The 19948-nt window shown below is 43.7% G+C and overlaps 1 protein-coding gene across 4 annotated transcripts in view; it reads left to right on the top strand.

The window, feature by feature from the left end:
• The window catches only part of LOC135512736 (protein strawberry notch homolog 2-like), a 116953-nt gene extending 103158 nt beyond the window's left edge, over positions 1 to 13795 (top strand). For all 4 annotated transcript variants that reach the window (XM_064935061.1, XM_064935062.1, XM_064935063.1 and 1 more), the window contains 16 exons: positions 53 to 229; positions 429 to 526; positions 1147 to 1229; positions 3303 to 3479; positions 3612 to 3733; positions 3912 to 4043; positions 4300 to 4435; positions 5292 to 5404; positions 6179 to 6250; positions 6409 to 6517; positions 6599 to 6814; positions 7420 to 7514; positions 8022 to 8126; positions 8735 to 8866; positions 9181 to 9448; positions 9631 to 13795. In XM_064935061.1, coding sequence (XP_064791133.1) covers positions 53 to 229; positions 429 to 526; positions 1147 to 1229; positions 3303 to 3479; positions 3612 to 3733; positions 3912 to 4043; positions 4300 to 4435; positions 5292 to 5404; positions 6179 to 6250; positions 6409 to 6517; positions 6599 to 6814; positions 7420 to 7514; positions 8022 to 8126; positions 8735 to 8866; positions 9181 to 9448; positions 9631 to 10622 — 3027 coding nt within the window. In that variant the 3' untranslated portion in view covers positions 10623 to 13795. The remainder of the gene's footprint in view (positions 1 to 52; positions 230 to 428; positions 527 to 1146; positions 1230 to 3302; positions 3480 to 3611; positions 3734 to 3911; positions 4044 to 4299; positions 4436 to 5291; positions 5405 to 6178; positions 6251 to 6408; positions 6518 to 6598; positions 6815 to 7419; positions 7515 to 8021; positions 8127 to 8734; positions 8867 to 9180; positions 9449 to 9630) is intronic.
• Positions 13796 to 19948: the final 6153 nt, after the last annotated feature.

The raw sequence follows: 19948 nt of genomic DNA, 5'->3' as shown, positions 1-19948 counted from the left end.
CTGCCCTGTTACAGTATGTCTAAAGATGTGACTTGTATGTGTGTGTCCTCAGTGGGCGGAGACTCTGGCTGTGTTCATGCGTGCAGCGGATGAGCTGTGCTTGGTCAGCAGGAAGTCCCTGTGGGGTCAGTTCTGGTCTTCTCACCAGCGCTTCTTCAAATACCTCTGCATCGCCGCCAAGGTCCGCTGCCTGGTGGAGCTGGCCAATAAGGAGCTGGAGGCTGGCAAGGTGAGACTGACCAGCACTTATATTAATTTATTAATCCTTTATTTAACCATGATTGTCATTTAGATGGGATTCTCTGGCCAAGAGGCGTTATCACAATTATCCCTGCATTTGAATGGGCAAGGAAAATAGAGCCATGTTTTTCCTTGTTGATATGTTAAAGTGTGACACTCTGCTCATGTCTTGTTTCTCCCCTCCCCAGTGCATTGTGATTGGTCTACAGTCTACAGGAGAGGCCCGAACCAGAGAGGTCCTGGATGAGAACGATGGACACCTGGACAGATTCGTATCCGCAGCAGAGTAAGTCCTGTGTCCTTGGCTCTCTGAAGCCTTGGTTAAGTACAGTATTGGAGCAAATTGATCTTTGTCTCAGCCCTGACTCAAACCTCACACACAACACCACAGCTTTCATCTTGTGTAACCGGAACTTTTCTGTCTGACGCGCCTGTGGTTTTCACATGAATCAGTTGTCTGTTGCCGGGTACATTACCGGTTCCTAGTTAAAAGACATTCCATTCCTCTCCAGCTTCAGTCAAAGGTTTAGTCAGAACCCGTCACTTTTCTCAAACACCACTACCTGAGGGTGTAGGATGAATCTTCCCCTTGACACTGATCCAAATTCAATTAATCTGTTTTCCCAGCTAATGGTTAAGGGCTAGGATTTCGGGAGGGTAAGCTGATCCTAGATCTCTACCTGCAGTCATGTTCTACCCGGGAGCATAGCTTGATGTCAGACTGGAAATTACCCTCTTTGTCTATCTGGACTGTCTGACCCTGGGAGACATAAAATGTATATGATAAGGTCAATCGGAGCTTGTCACTCACATCTCTATAACCTGTCAGAACTATCCTGACATCCTGTCAGCCTTCCACAGTGGTAGATTCAGATGATAACTGTCTGTCTGGTCTTTTCTCCTCAGGGGGGTGTTCAAAGCTCTGGTACAGAAACACTTTCCCTCTGAGAAGCCGAGGAGAGAGAAAGCGCCTGGAAACAAGAGAAAACGTACGTCAACTAAAATACTAAGAGCTCTGCGCTCCCCCTGTGAGGTGCTTCGTCTAAATTAGCATTTGTGTTGTCAGGTCAAGAGTTTGCGTATATAACAGGGGTGTAACGGTATTAGTACCAACCGTACGGTACGGGGACCTCGCTTCTGTCCACAACTCAAACTAATACATTAAAAAAACACAAGGCCTATGGGATGTGCGTATGCTGTAGGCCTCTGCCTCGTGAGTAAATCTAAGATAATTCTATTAAAAGAACTACGTTGTAATCAAAGTTTAAATCTTAATTGGCACATTTCAAACTGTCCTTTTGTGGGGTGCAGACGGGAACTAGTTCTGTACGAGGTTGAGTGGTTTGTGAAATCTTGGCTTCCCGGTAGATTCCAACGACGATGGACAGAGAGTTGTGGATAACACATTAACGGTATGATGCCACGCTCAATGAGAATATGCAGCTGCCATCAACTCAAATATGTTGACACGTTTACTGAAACGCTAACATGATGACCAAACCAGTTCCGCGGGTGCATGTTGATTTTGTCTATCCCTATCGGACGTGTTCATGACACACAGGTTAAAATACCAAAACCAACTATATTAAGGCCGAAACACATATAAAACATAGCTAGCTTACTGTTGCTAGCTGATTTGTCCTGTGAGATTAACATTGGGTTGTTGTTTTACCTGCGTACAGTATGGTCACACAACATCGTGTGTTCTCTACACTGACATTCTATCCAAAGATAAAAGGGGAAACCTAGTTAGTTTTTAGTTTGTTTTTCTTTGATTAATCTTGTCTCGTTCATTCTTCTGTGGATTTTATATAGTGGTTGGCAACTTTAAGGTGCATTACCGCCACCAACTGGACTAGAGTATGGACCTTGTTCATCGTTCAATCACCTATGTGGGTATATGCTCGGAAAAACCAATGAGTAGATGGGAGAGGCGGGACTTGCATTGCGTCAAGCGTTTAAAATAGAACCAAGTCCTATTATAGCGTCTGGCTATGCAGACGCCCGTTGATGTTCACGAGCAGTTTGGATGAAATGATTGAATGTATGCGCATGCAAGGCGGGTGGTCTGATCAGCCTGTCAGAAACAACAACAACAGTCTCCCCTCCACATCCAATCAGCCCTTGGCAGCTGATTCTGCCTGGGCCAAACAAATGACAAGAGCAATAGGTAGGCTATGTTTATTTTTTTACGCCGCAGATATGGGCCCATTCTCGGGGGTTGAGAATAGGGGGTTTTAGCACCTTGTGAAAGTGCTAGAGACATGTTATGAACTTCCCTCTTGCGGGAGATTACCCCAAAGCGGGAGATTACCCCAAAGCGAGAGATGTACCGTGCTACAGACACATCCCCTTTATGAGCGTCCGCATCTGATGGAGGCAGTGTTGTGGTGCGTTTGTAACCAAGTGGGAATTTACCACATGAACGGCCCCTCAAACTGGTAATTACTAGTGGGAAACTCGTCCATCCTGAGCACACACTTCTCCCACATGCTGACCTCTGACGTCAACTACTAAGGAAATGGCCTCTATAACAGTATTTCCAGGCAGTTAAATGCAACAACAAAACATTATTTATCAAAAGCCATCTATTAATGTGTTTTTTGAACTCTAGAATTGGTTTAGAAGCATTTAGAAGCATTTAGAAGCATTTAGCCAATCGGCAGTTCTCAACGAGTTCAAATCACATGAATGCATCCAACTGTTATTTACAACGTCATAACGGTTAAATTTCCACATCCTACATGGTCCCACCTCACAGCGTCCGAGTGGAAACTTGAAAGCCCCAACATAACAATTCGGTCACAACAGACCATGCCAGGAACATTGCAAATGCTGAACATTATGGGTGGCATTTAATTTTCCTGTCTTACCAAAACCGAACCGTGTGACCCCAAAACCACAATACGTTACACACCTATTATATAATGATAATAGCAATTTTATTTTTATATGTTGCAAAGTGTTGCCTCATCACATCCGGTTAAAATCTCATCATGGACTATTCAGGTGAAGCCACTGAGCCACAGTCTGAATTCACTCATGTGCGTTCTGTCCACTAGGTAAGCCCAGGGGCCGGCAGCCCAAGTTCCCAAAGCACACCATGGTGGATCCGGGGGGTGTAATCAACATCAGTGACGACAGCAGCACGGACACGGACGGCATGGACACCGACTCCAACTCCTCACCCGACTCCCTGCTGGACAACAACAACGACGACGACGTCATCTTCGTCGACAGTAAAAACACTTGGCAGACATTTGGGGGGGCATCTTCCTGTGGTCTCTCCTTGGTGGTTTTATGACTGTGTGTGACTCTGGTTACAGTTGTTAACATGCCTCTCTGTCTGGGTTTGGTTGGGTTCTCTACAGCCAGGATAGAGGAGATGAAGCAGGACCTCCTGAACAAGATCGCTGACCTGGGGAAGGAGCTACCTCTGAACACTCTGGATGAACTCATCGACAAGTTGGGAGGTCCAGAGAAAGTCTCGGAGGTACGTACCCCAATGTTGCAGAAAAGTGTCCATTCAACCTGATAGAAAAAGAGTACTCTGAAAGAGAGACATTTGAATGAAGTGTAATGTAAGGGCTCCATCAGAAAAAGGGTGAGATGAATACTGGATGCGAACTGGGCTGTAGTTCTCCGTTGACGCCTTCTAACCTCTTTTGTAGATGACTGGTCGTAAGGGGCGTGTGGTGCGACGGCCTGACGGGAGCGTGCGCTACGAGTCGCGTGCGGAGCAGAGCCATACCATCGACCACATCAACCTTAAGGAGAAGGACCGCTTCATGTGCGGAGAGAAGGTGAGACACTGGACTAGACCGCTATTTGAGCACCAGGCAACCTCTCTAGAAACATTCAACATGTATCACAAGTGGCTCTTTGAGTCGAAGGGCCTCGCTCACAGAATGTGTTTGTTCTTGCTTAGAAAATCACGATCCTGTGATATCTTATGACAGCATACCACAGCATTATTCTGTGGTCTGTCTTGCAGTGTTTTTTTTCTATCCGCTAACCTCCTTCCCGCTCTCCTCCACCCCTCTCTCCTCCTCTCCCCAGCTGGTGGCCATCATCTCAGAGGCGGCCAGCTCGGGCATCTCCCTGCAGGCAGACAAGCGGGTGAAGAACCAGTGTCGGAGGGTCCACATGACGCTGGAGCTGCCCTGGAGTGCAGACAGAGCCATTCAGCAGTTTGGTGAGTCTGGAGAGGACCAGGGGTTAAAGGTCAAGAGTCAGATAGGTTAGGTCGTATTCATGGTTAGGGTCAGGGTTAGACTCTCCTCAATGCAGGTTACACACACACTGTCACTCAGTGTGTGTAACCTGTAATCTCTCTTCACACAATCCACTGCTAGATGTGTTTCACCCTAGCCCGATAAAATGTAATTTCATTGGTATCTGCTGCCTCTTCAAATGGCCTTCCTTAAAGACAGATTTCATAATTTGATGTATATCAAATTAAAATATTTTGTCTTTTTGGACCTAAGGAGGCGAGACATTCTTATGATAAGAATGAGTCACATTTATTAATGCTGAGAAACTTAATTTGGAGGTGGTGCAGTTTCGTCTGGCTGCAGGGAGAGAGGTGTTCGACTAAATCAGAATAATATAATTAGCCTTAATATCCGGTGCTGTCTGCTAGATATACAGCAATTTTGCACCAACAACGTTGGAAAAGCAGGCCTGTGCGCACACATATTGCATCTGTGAATGAATTGTTTGCAGTAATTAACTGACTTCCCGTCAGCCGTGCTCCCTTGGGGAGCAACTTACTGCGTGGGTTGGCATGTGTGGGCCTGATTGACAGACACTGTTTACACTAACAACAATACACACACACACAAACAGTCAGGTGGCCTAGGTGTTCCAGGAAAAATATGTTCCATAGAAAAGATGTGCTGGGTGGCTCTTAGTAAGACACTTATCTATTCAGAGACAGATTTATCAGGAAATCAGCCTCTGTTCATACATCATTGAAATCAACCTAACCAACTTGTTCTGTCTGTCTGTCTGTTCTGACTGGTCTTCCTCCTCTGTGTGTGATTCACCAGGTCGTACCCATCGCTCCAACCAGGTGACGGCTCCAGAGTACATCTTCCTCATCTCTGAGCTGGCCGGGGAGAGACGCTTTGCCTCCATCGTGGCCAAGAGACTGGAGAGCCTGGTACGTGTGGCTCTTAACTACTACACATCCCATAAGTCTGTGTTTTACTGGAGTGAAGATTGGTATGCTGAGCTAATAACTTAGGAGCAGGGGCCACCCTTTTCTCCCGTAGTCAGTATATCTCTCCCCCCACCCCCCCACTATCACACCCTGTCTTGGCACTGCTCTGTCCTATTGACCAGCTGCTCTGTATAGTCACCTGAGTTCACATAAACACCTTTCACGGAGTATTTCAAACCCAGGAAATGCCTGCGGTCCTCCTTTGGTCTGAATAATAAGGTTATTTTCAGACTTTGGAACACACCCAGGTCTGGGTAATTATGAGATTCCTATGAGACAGTTCCATATTGTAATGTCTTTACTCCAGTCATTCATTTGCCTTCTCTCTCTGAAGTGAGGGGGGAGGGAGGTGTCTCTGCCCGCCTCAGAATGGGTTATGCCATGCCAGGACCAAGCCTCTCTTCTTCCCCACTCTCCTAGCTGCTGAATACATGTTTGGCTGCCTCCAGATGAGCAGTGACCTCATATCTGGCAGAAACACCCCTTTGTTTTTATCCCAGAACATTCCTTTGTGGGCACCAGTTAATGCAGCAGCTGGCTTCAAGTGGACCTTCAGTCACAATCTGTGCATTTGACATGTTTTGGCAGTGGTGTCATTTCAGTGCCTCTATGCTTTAGGTGTCTGATGAAGTTGAGAAAAATGTGTGTTTGTAGCTGGTGTTTCAGTATGTGATATATAAGACTTTAGTGCTAACAGTGTGTTCCTATGTCCAGGGTGCATTGACCCACGGTGACAGGAGAGCCACAGAGTCCAGAGACCTGAGCAAATACAACTTTGAAAACAAGGTATGCACTGGCTTGAATTACGCCAACAGTGATCATGCTTCCGCTTGTATAGAAGTCAAATTGGCATTACCTGTGATTCGTTGTGTTGGAGATTCTGGGGGGATGGACAGTGTCCTGACCTCCTAAATGACCTGTATCCCTATTTGTATTCTCTGTAGTATGGTACCAAGGCTCTAGATAAGATCACCAAAGCCATCCTGGGTCACATTGAGAGCAAGGTGTCCCCTCCCAAAGGCTACCCCGGGGGCGATTCCCTGTTTTTCAGAGGTATGTTGAGTGCGTGTCCCAAACATTATGCAAGTCCAGTCCAAAGCTACATTGAAATAATGACTTTATTCCCTGTTTCAGACATGAAGCATGGCATGATGGACGTGGGCATCTTCTGCAAGGAGCCTCGCTTTGGTCTCAGTACTGAGAAAGACTGCAGCATCACCAAGTTCCTCAACAGGATCCTGGGCCTGGAGGTCCACAAGCAGAACTCTCTGTTCCAGTACTTCACTGACAACTTTGACTACCTGATCGAAAAGGACAAGAAGGAGGGCAAATACGACATGGGCATCTTAGGTATAGAGTTCCAACACTCACACTAGGCAGCATTTCTACATTACAGTATGGAGACTCTTAACATGGTAGTGGTGCTTGGATATTTTATGTCTACGCATAAAACCTGAGTCAATAAAAGGGTGCACTTTCCCCTTATTTATTTATTTAATTTGTATTTATTTAACTAGGCAAATCGGTTAGGAACAAATTCTTATTTACAGTGACGGCCTCCCCCTTGTCAAACCCTAACCCGGACGACGCTGGGCCAATTGTGCGCCGCCCTAAGGGACTCTCAATCACAGCCGGTTGTGATACAGCCTGGAATCGAACCAGGGTCTGTAGTGACGCCTCGAGCACTAAGATGCAGTGCCTTAAACCCCTGTGCCACTCTGGAGCCCCTTAGGTTGTATAGTAAAGGCCAACTATACACATGTAGAACCATATGCTGCATATGAATAGCATTCATACACATACCATTCAAACAAATCCACCGTGCTGCATTTGGCCTTCCTAGAATATTCTTCCATGAACAAAAGCATGAGGCTGATAGCTTGTGATGGTACTGAGGCTCTGTATAGAGATGATAGATATGTCTCCTGACTGGAACACTGTGTCCTGTCTTTCAGATCTGGCCCCAGGTAACGATGAAATCTATGAGGAGAAACAGGAAACCTTCATGACAGTGGGTAACCCCCAGGACGGACAGGTTGTGCTCTACAAGGTAGGCATCACTCCCATGGTACATTATTCATGTGCAATATGATTTTCAATCTATATTTTTGCAGTGACGCCTCATACCAAATGTACATAGATTTGCATGCTGAACTGTGTTTTGTAACTAAATCAGTGCTGTTGCCTCTTCTCTGGCCTGAAAAGTAGACATTACATCTCAGAGACTAAACCTAGAAATAAAAACAGAACACTTCCTATCATTGATGCGACACAACAAAAGAGTAGTGTTCCCCACATACACAACCAAAGAGGCAAAGAGATAATTACTAGTGTCTCCGGCTTCCTGCCTTGCCTTCGCTGCAGGCTAACCTAGAGTTGACATTTCAAACCAACACAACCAGGACCGAGAGCTGTGCGTGCAGGCGCGGGTGGGTTGGGCACTGATTTTTGTGTGTGTTAGAATATTGACTCATGCCTATAGTGGGTACTTTCTGCGTATTGCTTTCCCATAGGGCAGCTACTCTAACCTTTGCCCTCTACCCTGTCACCCCTATAGATAAGCGTGGATAGAGGGATGCCCTGGGAGGAGGCCTACGAGAAGGCCCAGGAGAAGGCCCAGAACCTCAACAGTCCTGACGAAGGCTTCTACCTCTCCTACAAGGTGAGTAGCTGGCTACCATAGAGCAGAGAGCGATGCTCTGCATGTCCCAGCACGCATACTGATGCAGTACCAGGAAGCCTGTGATACTGTGAGTCCCTGTACCTCCTCAGGGCTCAATCAGCGCTAGAACAGCTTCCAGACTGGCTGTTTCCCAGAGGTGAATGACAGTTCAGATGGGTCCAGTTTCCTCTGTTCAATTCTCTGTTCTTTGGAGTGGGGCTCTTTCATCCCACATCAAGGGAGTAGAATGGAATTGTGAACCTAAAGAAGGATCATTTTATTCAGTATTAACTTTAGTGGCAAGAGTGAAGAATATACACTGTCTCGTCCTTCCTGATGCTGTTTTTTTTAATTATACTGTAGTTACATTCACTTGGTTCATACTACAATTCAACAAAGAAATTACTATTCAGTCTACAATTACCCTCCAGGCAAACACTTGAACACTGCCAATGTCCCGCACTATAAATCTTCCACTTCTTTCTTGATTTGATTTATTGGTGGTTTAAAACAATTGTACAGACTGAGTTCAATAGTGCCCAGAGGAAAACACATGAAAGTATTTTACAGAACTTTAAAATAATTTCCGTCTCCTATGTGTTCCTCAGTTGCGGGGGAACCACCCTTGTGTGCTGCTGGCGGAGCAGGGCCGAGGGAGGAACTTCATTGTCTACAAGCCCAACATCGGCAAGCAGGCCCACCCAGAGAGCCTGGACAACCTGCAGCAACGCTACCGCAAGGTAGGGCTCAGTCTGACACATACACACCGTGCACACACAGGGACACACCCACACGGATAGAAGTCTGTTGGTCGGCTGAAGGAACAGCTATCGGGTTTACTGACATGCACACGGGTTTCCACTCAGAACATGGCAAAGAGATTTGTCTTTGTTGTTTTGCGGGAAATGTCTCTGTTGTGGTTTTCTGTAGTGTATGCTTCCCTCTAGTGGAATAAACAAAGTAGTGAAACAGGAAATACAGCCCTGTTTCTATCCTGTAATGTAAGGTCCAATATACATACAAACAGGTGTTTAACATGGGGTTCCCCTCCTAGGTGACCCCAGACCAGGCCAAGGACAGCTGGGAGAGCCAGTTCAATTTCTCCTTTGGGAAATGTAGCCATGCTAACTGGAACGGGAAGTGTAAGAAGATCGAGGAGGGACAAGAGTGTCTGCAGGGTATGCGTCTGCGCCAGTACCACATGCTGTGCGGGGCGCTGCTGCGTGTCTGGAAGCGTGTGGCTGACGTGGTCTCTGACATCACCAGCTCCAGCATCCTGCAGATCGTACGCCTCAAAACCAAAAATAGTAACAAGCAAGTCGGTGAGTACTCAACAACTTCATGCAATTCACACACACACACACCCCATCACTGAATGTCTTGGCAAATGTGTTTTTCAGTGGCCAAAATCAAACGGCACAACAGGCTATGCTGCTATCAACTGAGCCAAATTATCGACTTGTATAAACAAATGTAAACCTAATACCATCTCTTTCTCTCCTAGGTATCAAGATCCCAGAAAACTGTGTGGCCCGTGTGCGAGTGGAGCTTCTCAAAATGGATGAGGAGGTAAAGAGGAGGCGCAAGGAGAGGGAGCAACATGCCCAGGAGCAGAGGCTAGCCCAGCAGCGGCAGCTTCAGGACTTACACCTGCTTGCCAAGCCCTACAGCCAGACCCACACCCAGCCCCACAGCCTGTCTCAGAGCCACAGGACTCAGAACTTCTACCAGAGCCTGATCCAGGCCAAGCCTTTACAGGTCAAGCCTCTACTCCAGCCCAAACCCCAGCCCAGCCCGATCAACCAGCTCCCCAGCATGGCCAGCATCTTCTCCCACTTCCCCCACCACTTCCCCTCCCTGCCCCCAATGCAGCCCGCTCCAACCTCCACCACCAAGCCCTTCCGGGTTGGGGAGGAGGTCCTGGACCTGACGGTGAGCTCCTCTCCCTCCCCAGACAGCACGGAGGGAGTCCTGGGCCTGATCAGCCTGACAGGGGGCTCCGACTTTGACCTGGAGAGACTGATATCGCGGCACGCACTTGCCGCCCAGAACACAGCACACATTCTGCAGCAACCTCTACAGCCACCGCTGATCAAACAGCGGCAGCTACAGTCGCCACAGCAGATACAACCACAGCTACAGCAGTGGTCAGATCAGCCTTTAATCAACAGCGCCCACCAGGACTACTATATCCTTGACCATCCAGACTCTCTGCCTTACTCTCTGTCCAGCCAGACAGCTACTAACCCCTCCACCTCTTCTACCTCCTCCTCTTCCTCCAACACAGTGGCTCACGTCTCGTCCCCCTCCACCCCCTCTCACTTCTCCTCCTCGGCCCTTGCCCCCTCAGAACAGCAGCCCCTCCCTCTAACCAACAGCCACTGCAGCACGGACACACTCATCAACGCGCGTGAGGTCCTGGACAACATGATGCGGACCAGTGCGGACCGCCAGTCGGTTATCCAGTACCAGCCGAACGAATGGGACTCTGCGTAACAACCTCTTCAGTGTGGCTGTCTGTCTGTCCTCTAGCTGCTGAGCGGGAACGCTCCCCTCAGGGCCTAGTCACACCACTGCCTGTCCTGTGCTCTTATCTTCCCCATCCCTCTCCAGGCTCTGGATCCACAGGCCAGGGGCACGTTCACGAGACCAAATGGTTTGGTCTCATTCGGAGATGGTGAACAAATGACCCGGGTGGAATTGGCCGGGTCCCTTCATTGAGAGAGTAGGGGGGGCTCAAAACCACAGTTTCTACACCGAGACTTGACTCATTTGAAGAAACACAATTCCACCTGGGTTTCATTTTGTTTTTAAGAATATCAAAAGCGCATGTGCTTTTTAAATGATCCATCACAGTTGGAATTGTGTTGCTTTGTTGAGGAAATCACAATGTATAAACATATTTTTCTAGAACCACCGCTTCCCCTTCTGGTTATGTTGGGTATCATTGGTAACGTTGCTGGCTTCCAACTGCCTTTCATGCACATCTGTTGTGTGTTTGCTTTTCTGTGTTGCCTCATCACCATTGCATCGACTTGAATTGGGCTATCTTGCAACGCTTGGTTTGTTTAAACCAAGGGCTCCACTCAAAAACTTCAAACTGGAAAAATCAACACAGGGCAGATTGGTTCATAGGGGTGAAATGTTTTAGTTTTAGCCCCTTCCTCTCCCTTGTGTCCCCCTCTCCCTGCAGTTTCTATCATCACTCACGCCTGTGTCTCGCTTTTTTTTTTTTTTTAAAGAAGGGAGGGGGAAAAGAAAAGTCTGCCATTGTAACAGTGCCTTTGGAAACCTACTTAAATGTAGTCTTTGAAACCCATATAGGCCTAATGTATAGATTTATACTCGAAGCATTGGCATCTTAATTTATTATATTTGTATTTAACTTACCCCACTGATGAATCTATGATGGTGGTGGGCCAGGGATAGCCCCCACACCACAACTCAGTATGTGTATGCCTGTCTGTGGACCCTACACTATAGCGGATCTTCAGCCCATCGGCAGACTGTGTTGGAACCCTGCTTTCCCAGGCCTTGTGATAAACCAAGAACAGGGGTTAGATGGGATAGATACTGCTGGTTTAATGCAATTGGGTGGATGGTTTTAAAATGGTGTCAAATATCCTACTTTAAGTCTACACAACATTCATCCAACGATGTGACCCATGGTTTGCTTTTCATTTGAAGTTCTCAGGAAAGTGTCGAGTGCATTTGTTATTTTGTTTTCAACTTTCTGACCAATATTAATATGAATATGTTTTAGTCCATATTATATGTATATCGTATATTACATTTCAGAATCTGTGAGATCTGTCTGTCTTTGTGAAATGGATGCACTGTATTTTGTTCATGAGAAGCCTGGGTAAGTTCAACCAATCAAAAGCAATAAACAAGACATTTTGAATAGCAGATGTTTTAGAAGTCCAAGTACTGTTTTATGCTCCACAGCCGAAGGTTATAGATTCACCTGTGCATGGTAAGAATTGTATTCCTCTTTCTTTCTGTTCTATTCGTAGTCTGTAGTTAAAGACATCTGAAATACTTATGAACTTTGTATAAACATTGTGATGGGGATAAAAGCAATGTGCTCTTGATGTTTTTGTCATCCTTGTTATTATGATAATTATAATTGTTATTTATATTTAAGGGACATGTTGTTTTTAGATTGTTATCCTGATGATACTTTTGGTCAGGGATGTTTCTAGTTTTCAAGATTATAAAAACAAAAAAATAAGTTTATAACCTGCCACCAAATAATATTGCACTGTGCTGTACAGGGTGGTTGGTTTGTTTCTTTTCAGTTCTTTTATCTGATTCTGCTTGTGACTTAAGTAGAATCGTTCCAACTTTTACAGCTTCTGCCAGAACTTTAGAATGCAAAGAAATACCAAAGTATTCCACCCCCCTGTAGTTACTGGCTCGATCTGACCTATTATAGCAATCTCAGGAAGAAATCTTAGACATTTATTGATTGGCGGGGAGTTAAGAGAAATGTTATTGTTTTCTCTAACAACAGTGGTGAAACTAACCAATACACATTTTAGTACTATTTTATTTCTTCATTCTGTGCTACGACTCTTGCTGTATTTTTTTTTAAATTGTTTTTTTTTTAAATGTTTGAGACTTGTGATGGGTTTGTTTGTCGGTAAGTGTTGTGAATTGTTGGTGATTTTAAGTGTTTATGCTATCTTAGGGCAAAGATCAAATTCTGTTTCTTTTATGGAACATTATCTTTTGTCTTCTTTTTTTAATACATTTTAATGCTGACAAAGATTTTGAGCAGATTTGCACTTGGATATACTTGTATGTGCAGATTCTTTACCCACTTTGACAGATTCAAACAACCCAGACATCCAATAGCTCAGGCCTGTGTTCTCGTAGTTACCCATCTCATAGCCCTCTCTCTCTCTCTCTTGTGCTTCAGATTGTCCTAAATATAATTCCTCATCAGGCACATTCCAATAAATCCAAGCATTTTCTCAATCTAACAGTTTGTGTCCCATGCTTCACCTATGGCCAATGGACTGTGTGGTATAACGCTCACATGAAGTTAATATGCATTATAAACCTGGGGAAACGGACAAACACGGTTTGAAAAAATTAACTGCAATTTATCTTTTAGCTGGGTCTTTTTCATTTTCCGAAATTTGCACTAAGAATGGCATAATCAAGTTACTGTTGTCTGTTAACATTGAGAGTTGCAAGCTTGTTGTATTCCTGACCTTTTGATGGATTGCATTTTTGTATAACTGTAACCATCCTTGTTTCTTCAGCTTTAAAAAAAGAAAGAAAAATAGTACACGTTTTTTTTGAAGTATCACATTAAAATAATTTATTGCTAACAAAAACGAAACTAAAAACATGCTACTGATTGTATGTATTTTTAAACAAAGGCTATTTTTTCTGTAAACTGTGTTCAGCATTTTTATTCTGGGTTGTGCTTTTGTTTTTCTATATATTTATAATTTAGATCGAAATGTATATATTGTAAAAAAATATATTTAAAAAAGCCTTTCGACTAATTCTTTAAAGGTTTTCTACTCATAACAAAAGGAAGGAATATATCATAGTGCAATCTTAACTTTGTAATCCAACAACAAATAAAACTGAAGATTGCGAAAATGGTGTTTACCTTTTTTTTATTGTGAATAAAGACCTTCTGGAGCGGCTTTGGCCTATACGTGCATAATCGAACACATACACTTAGACAGATGGTGATTAATACTTCTGACTACGGCTCCGTTTACACAATTCTGATATTTTCCGTTTACACAGCCCAATTCGGATCTTTTGTCCAATTATTGTCAAAAGACCAATATGTGGGAAAAGTTCTGAATCGGTTGCCTGTGTAAATACAGCCCAAGGCCTTTATTTCATGCGACAGACTGACTTTGCTATGCAGAGTCCTTGCAAGTCCCCACATCACTGGAGTCATGTGACTGATTTTAGAACTACTTGGGTTAACTCTCAATTCTTCCCAAAATAGAGGCAGAACCAATTATCTGTATATAAACCCTGGATTGTTGATGTTGTGTATTGGCCAATTAGAGGCTTTGAAGCCACTTATTCTATAGAGCTGGGTTTCCCAAAGTCGTTTTTTGCCCTAGCACTACATAGCTGATTCAGATACCCAAAGCTTGATGAGTTCGGTATTTTAATCAGCTGTGTAGTGCTCAAACAAAAAACAATGTCCACCCAGGGAGGGCCACAGGATGACTTTGGGAAACCCTGCTATAGAATACCACAGTATGACTTATAATACCCATAAAACCTAGAGGTCAAACAGGGAAATTGTTCCAATCATTTTTCCCATAGGGGATTTTAGAAATACTTCAAATAAGAGCTGTGATTGGTGTAGGCTTATCCTGGTGAGGTTTTAATAACCGTGTAAATCTCTCTAGGAAAAGGTGACTTTTCAATATATTCACCTGGATTTATCCTCCAAAATAAAACTAATCAGCTGCTAATGTGGCTATCATAAAGAACTGCAAATGCCATGATAATCTGGACGAGACTGCTGAATTGAGGCTAAGGTATGAATCTATCTGTTAGCTAAATGTAGTAATGAATAAATAGGTTAGATTCCTTTAAATTGACACAACCTGTTGGCAAATGTATCTGCTGGAGATGACATCCAGGGATTTGTAGTTTTACATTATGCTAATTTGCATTTTTGAATCTGAGATTTACATGGTTACCAAAACGTCACGCCAGGGTAAACCTACACGAAACACAGCCCTTATTTTAAGTGTTTCTAAAATCCCTTATGGGAAAAAAATGATTGGAACCATTTCCCTGTTTGACCGCTAGGTTTTATGGGTATTATGACACTTCCACATGGCAGCCGGTGGTTTCAAAGCCTCTAATTGGCCAATTATTAGCAATAGCTATGAATGACTACTCCTGAGATGTGCCAATTTGGTACTCCTCAGACGGTGCAGTCCTCCATAGGAATGAATTTTTATTTTTACCTCTATTTAACTAGGCAAGTCAGTTAAGAACAAAATCTTATTTTCAAAGATGATGAAACATCCTCAGTAGCATATTCCATGAAATTGCCTCACTTCATGTTAAACAAACTAGTCTACCATTTTGAACTAAGCAAGCTGCTAAATCGTTCATTTTGCCCAGGCTACTGTAGGCTATCTGAAATTAGATGTAGGCCTATCAAGTGCTATATGCTACTTGTATTTTAGTCAGTAGGCCTAGCCACGGTCTATTGAAATGACAAGTCAATCTCGTAAATAGGCCATTTATAACGGTTTGTGTAAAAACGCCACAATTGACACACAACAGCCTAACATTCGATTTGTCTCGTTTTATAAGGGTTAATTATATTTGTCTTGAGACATATCCAAATTCCTTTATTAGTCACATTAGCTCACAATAATTATTATTTTGATTGAAAACACAATTTCGCTTCTTAGGTCATTAAGAGTTAAATCGAAATTCTTCTTAATTCACTCGATAACGTGGGGAAGGGGTTTATAGGCTAAATATGGCAACTCTTGCTGCGAAAATAAACGTTTGGGCTAGTTTCAAGGTCTACCCTGGTGGTGGTGCTCGTGCTTCAAAGTTATGTTGCAATCAAAGGTGACAACAATGCATGCCATGGACGTTTCCCAATTGCTTTGAATGTTCAAAATCAAAGTGTACGAACACTTTTAAAGCCTCAAAGGAAAATATCATAATCCAACCTTCAAAACGAGTCATTTTTGACGAGCCACAGAGTTCAAATAGCTACTGTAGGTAACTTTACTATTTAGCTTTCTAGCACATTCAATAACTTATTTGTAAACAGTTGACAAGCTAGCAAGTTAGCTACCACATGTTCTTGTCAAACTGTCAACAGAGTAGCTAGCAAGCGACACGATATGCCATATAACAGTCTAATAACTACTTGAGGGCAAATAACTCAGATTTCTTTCTAACTTCAAATCTCCAACACAGGTAGTTTGAAATGTTGCTTGAAATATCTTGAAAGATTCCATGTGCTTTTTGGCTGTTCAAACTGCAGGAAAAGGAACAGATTCTAAAAGGATATACAGTTGAAGTCGGAGGTTTGCATACACCTTAGCCAAATACATTTAAACTCTGACATTTAGTCCTAGTAAAAAATTCCCTGTGTTAGGTCAGTTAGGATCACCACTATTTTAAGAATGTGAAATGTCAGAATAATAGTAGAGAATGATTTATTTCAGCTTTATTTTTTTCATTACATTCCCAGTGGGTCAGAAGTTTACATACACTCAATTAGTATTTGGTAGCATTGCCTTTAAATTGTTTAACTTGGGTCAAACGTTTCGGGTAGCCTTCCACAAGCTTCCCACAATAAGTTGGGTGAATTTTTCCATTCTTCCTGACAGAGCTGGTGTAACTGAGTCAGGTATGTAGGCCTCCTTGCTCGCCCACAATTTTCTATAGGATTGAGGTCAGGGCTTTGTGATGGCCACTCCAATACCTTGAGTTTGTTGTCCTTAAGCCATTTTGCCACCACAACTTTGGAAGTATGCTTTGGGTCATTGTCCATTTAGAAGACCCATTTGCGACGAAGCTTTAACTTCCTGACTGATGTCATGAGATGTTGCTTCCACATAATTTTCCTTCGGTTTAAACATCACCTGCGTCCTGCTAACCCTCAACACGGGGGCCCCACAGGGGTGTATGCTTAGTCCCCTTCTGTACTCCCTGTTCACCCACGACTGTGTGGCCACGCACGACGGTGGTAGGCCGGATTACCGGCGATGATGAGACCAGAACCACAATCTCTCCCTCAACGTTAGAAAACGGGGGGCGAGCACGTCCCATGGACGGGCTGCAGTGGAGCGGGTTAAGAGCTTCAAGTTCCTCCATGTCCACTAAGAATTTGAAATGGTCCACACAGACGCGCACCTTTGTAAAGAAGTCGCAACAGCTGAAAAGGCCAAATCATGTCCCCCTGCCCCCAAAAAATGTAAGCTGTTTTTAGATTGACGTTGCTAACTACTGTACTTATTTACTTCACCATCTAGCTAGCCAGACAGCTAAATAAAACTAACATTAGCTAGATAGCTACTGTAACTGCTATTGTATGTAGATTGCACTTCAATGGCATTCCTTGAGGAGATTTTATTTTTTATTTTATCTTTCCAACTAGGCGAAGTACTATGAAGGCCCCACTTCAAGAGGCGCAACATTCAGAGAAATTTGTTAAGCAGTTAACTACTATTACATACCTGGACAGATTTAGCTTTGTACAACTATTCTTCAACAACCATTTTCCATCTAACTAGTTGGTCATCTACATGTTGCTAGCTATACCTATAGTTCAGTGGAGGCTGCTGAGGGGAGGATGGCTCATAATAATGTCTGGAATGGAGTAAATGGCATGGTATCAAACACATGTGGTTGATACCATTCCATTGACCCCATTCCAGCCATTATTATGAGCCATCCTCCACTCAGCAGCCCCCACTGATATAGTTATGTCTGTCATATTGAGGTATCTACCTATAAGTTAAACCTGATAAATCAAATGGATAGGTGTAAGCAATTATGGTAATTCCAAATGTCACGGCCCCTCTGCAGTGCAGGGGCGGTTCCTCCTGCAGGCAGAGGAGGGTCGTTAGTGATTGGAGTCACCTGGGCTCAGGGTATTTAAACTGCTTCACTAATCATTATTCTCTCTCTCTGCTCCTCCAGGTATGATCCTGTTTGTTTGTAGTTTTACTTACTTTTACTTAATATTTCATATTCACACACACACAGATTCGTGCATCCCTGCACTTTACATACACCTTACATTATGATACTTTCACACCTCATTCGTTTTTCTTTGTTTAAAGTTAATAGATTTGGTTTACAATAAAGAACCTTTTTGATTGGCCTATACCTGTTATTCGTGTCCCCTCATTTTTGCCACAGGCTATGAGCCGGCCTGTGACACAAATGTACTTCGACTTGAGTATTTCAACAACTCTTCTCTTCCAACTTGTTAGGCAATCATATAGGATGGTGATTTTTACTAAGGAGGAGGAGGCCATGCTGACCGATGCATGGTGGCAATTTCGGAGTGAAGCGCATGATTGCCAAAATCAACCTACACTACACATAATGTTTCAATTTGTCACTTTTGCTTGAAGGTCAGTACCCTGTCCAGAAGTTTGAGAGGGCGAAGACTGTCGCGCCGGACTTGAAGCCCATCAAAGTTGTTACACCATGGCACATGATCGGTAAGTGTCCCAATTCAAAATTTGCACTGAAGTTTTTTTAATGGTTGCTTTATTTGACCACGGCAGAGTTAAATATTATATGTGTCAGCATGCTTACAAATATGAAAATATGCATACTGTATGACACAGATATGGGTAAGAATAACGTAATCTTCTCTCTAACACTTTAAATGTTAGGATGGACCTTATTGGACCCTTCACTGAATCCAGCAATGGCAACAGCTGGTGTCTGACGGCGACCGATCACTTTACCAAGTGGTTGGAGGCAATATCCATTCAGGTCAGTAAAGGAAGAGTGTGCTTAAATCTAAATTCTCTTCTGGAACTCATTAAAAAGGGTTCTTGGAACCAAAAATTGATTTTTGTTTTGCATGATACCCATTAAGGACGAGACTGGCAAGGCCATCTCCAAGGCAATGATGGACATCTTCAACACCCACGGTTCTCCTGAGGTCATCTTGAGTGACCAAGGTTAGGAACGCTGGAACAAGGTACAGATGTTATATTCTGTCACCAATTGCTTGTTTTAATAATTTTTTACAATTTGTTGTTTTTCTATGGACATATTTCACTATCTTACATTGTCAGTAGATATCGCTTTCCTACCCCCTCCAATTTTGGTGAATGGACCAACCAGACCCTCAAGACTGCCATGGGCAAGTCCCTTGATCGGTACCAGGAAGGGTAGGCAAACAACCTGAATGTAATTCTCTTTGAACGCAACAGCAGCATCCGCCCTCCACTGACTACGGACTGGGGGCTGCAGCTATTGACTGAGGTAAACAATGCAATTATAAATACAATTATTGCATATACTGTAGTCTTTCAAATGTGATTGACTCAGTGTTTGTCTATTGCTATTTTTGTATAACGTACTTTCAGATCACTGAAACTCCACCTGATGTGGTGGAAGTTGTCGAACCAGATCAGAATGCCTTTGAGGACCACCTTCAGGCACGGGCTGAGAAGGATGTGGAGGTTTCTGACCAGGTAAAAATTATTGTCCGTTATTTTATTTTCTGGCCCTTCAAGGCATATGTAAGAAATTTCTTTGTAATATGAAATATAATTGCATTTATTCCTGTTATCAATCAAGGTGACTGAACATGGACAAGACGCAGGAGAAACAGAAGAACTACCGGAGCAGAATCAAGAAGGGGACCAAGTGCTACAACATCCGGGCAAATTACTTGGTTTGGAAGAAGCGCGAAAGGAAGGTGAGACCTGGTCTTTCGCGCCTAGCTGGGGGTCAACATCTGTTAAAATGAATATTAAAACATCTCATAACTATATGCATTTGCACACAAAATAGCTTGAAGCTAGTTTTAGTTTCCCTAACACTGATATTTTTTTTAAATCTTTGTCTTCCTAGGGTTACCTCGGTGAAAGCCAACAATCTTCTTCAGTTGGACGATCAAGCACTGAAGCCCAATAGACAAAGTATGTTAAGTTTTGGTTGACATTTGAGAAGGCAAGAAATGGTAGTTTTGCTGAAAGCACGCCCCCATTCACATCGACAGGGCTGCAGGGGAACGGGTCGAGTGCTTCAAGTACCTCGGTGTCCGAATCACTAAGGACTTAAAATGGTCCACACCCACTCGTACAGTCGAA

Source organism: Oncorhynchus masou, chromosome 24 (genome assembly GCF_036934945.1).
Source record: "Oncorhynchus masou masou isolate Uvic2021 chromosome 24, UVic_Omas_1.1, whole genome shotgun sequence".
Lineage (NCBI taxonomy): Eukaryota > Metazoa > Chordata > Actinopteri > Salmoniformes > Salmonidae > Oncorhynchus > Oncorhynchus masou.
This window is presented reverse-complemented; position numbering and strand designations above follow the sequence as displayed.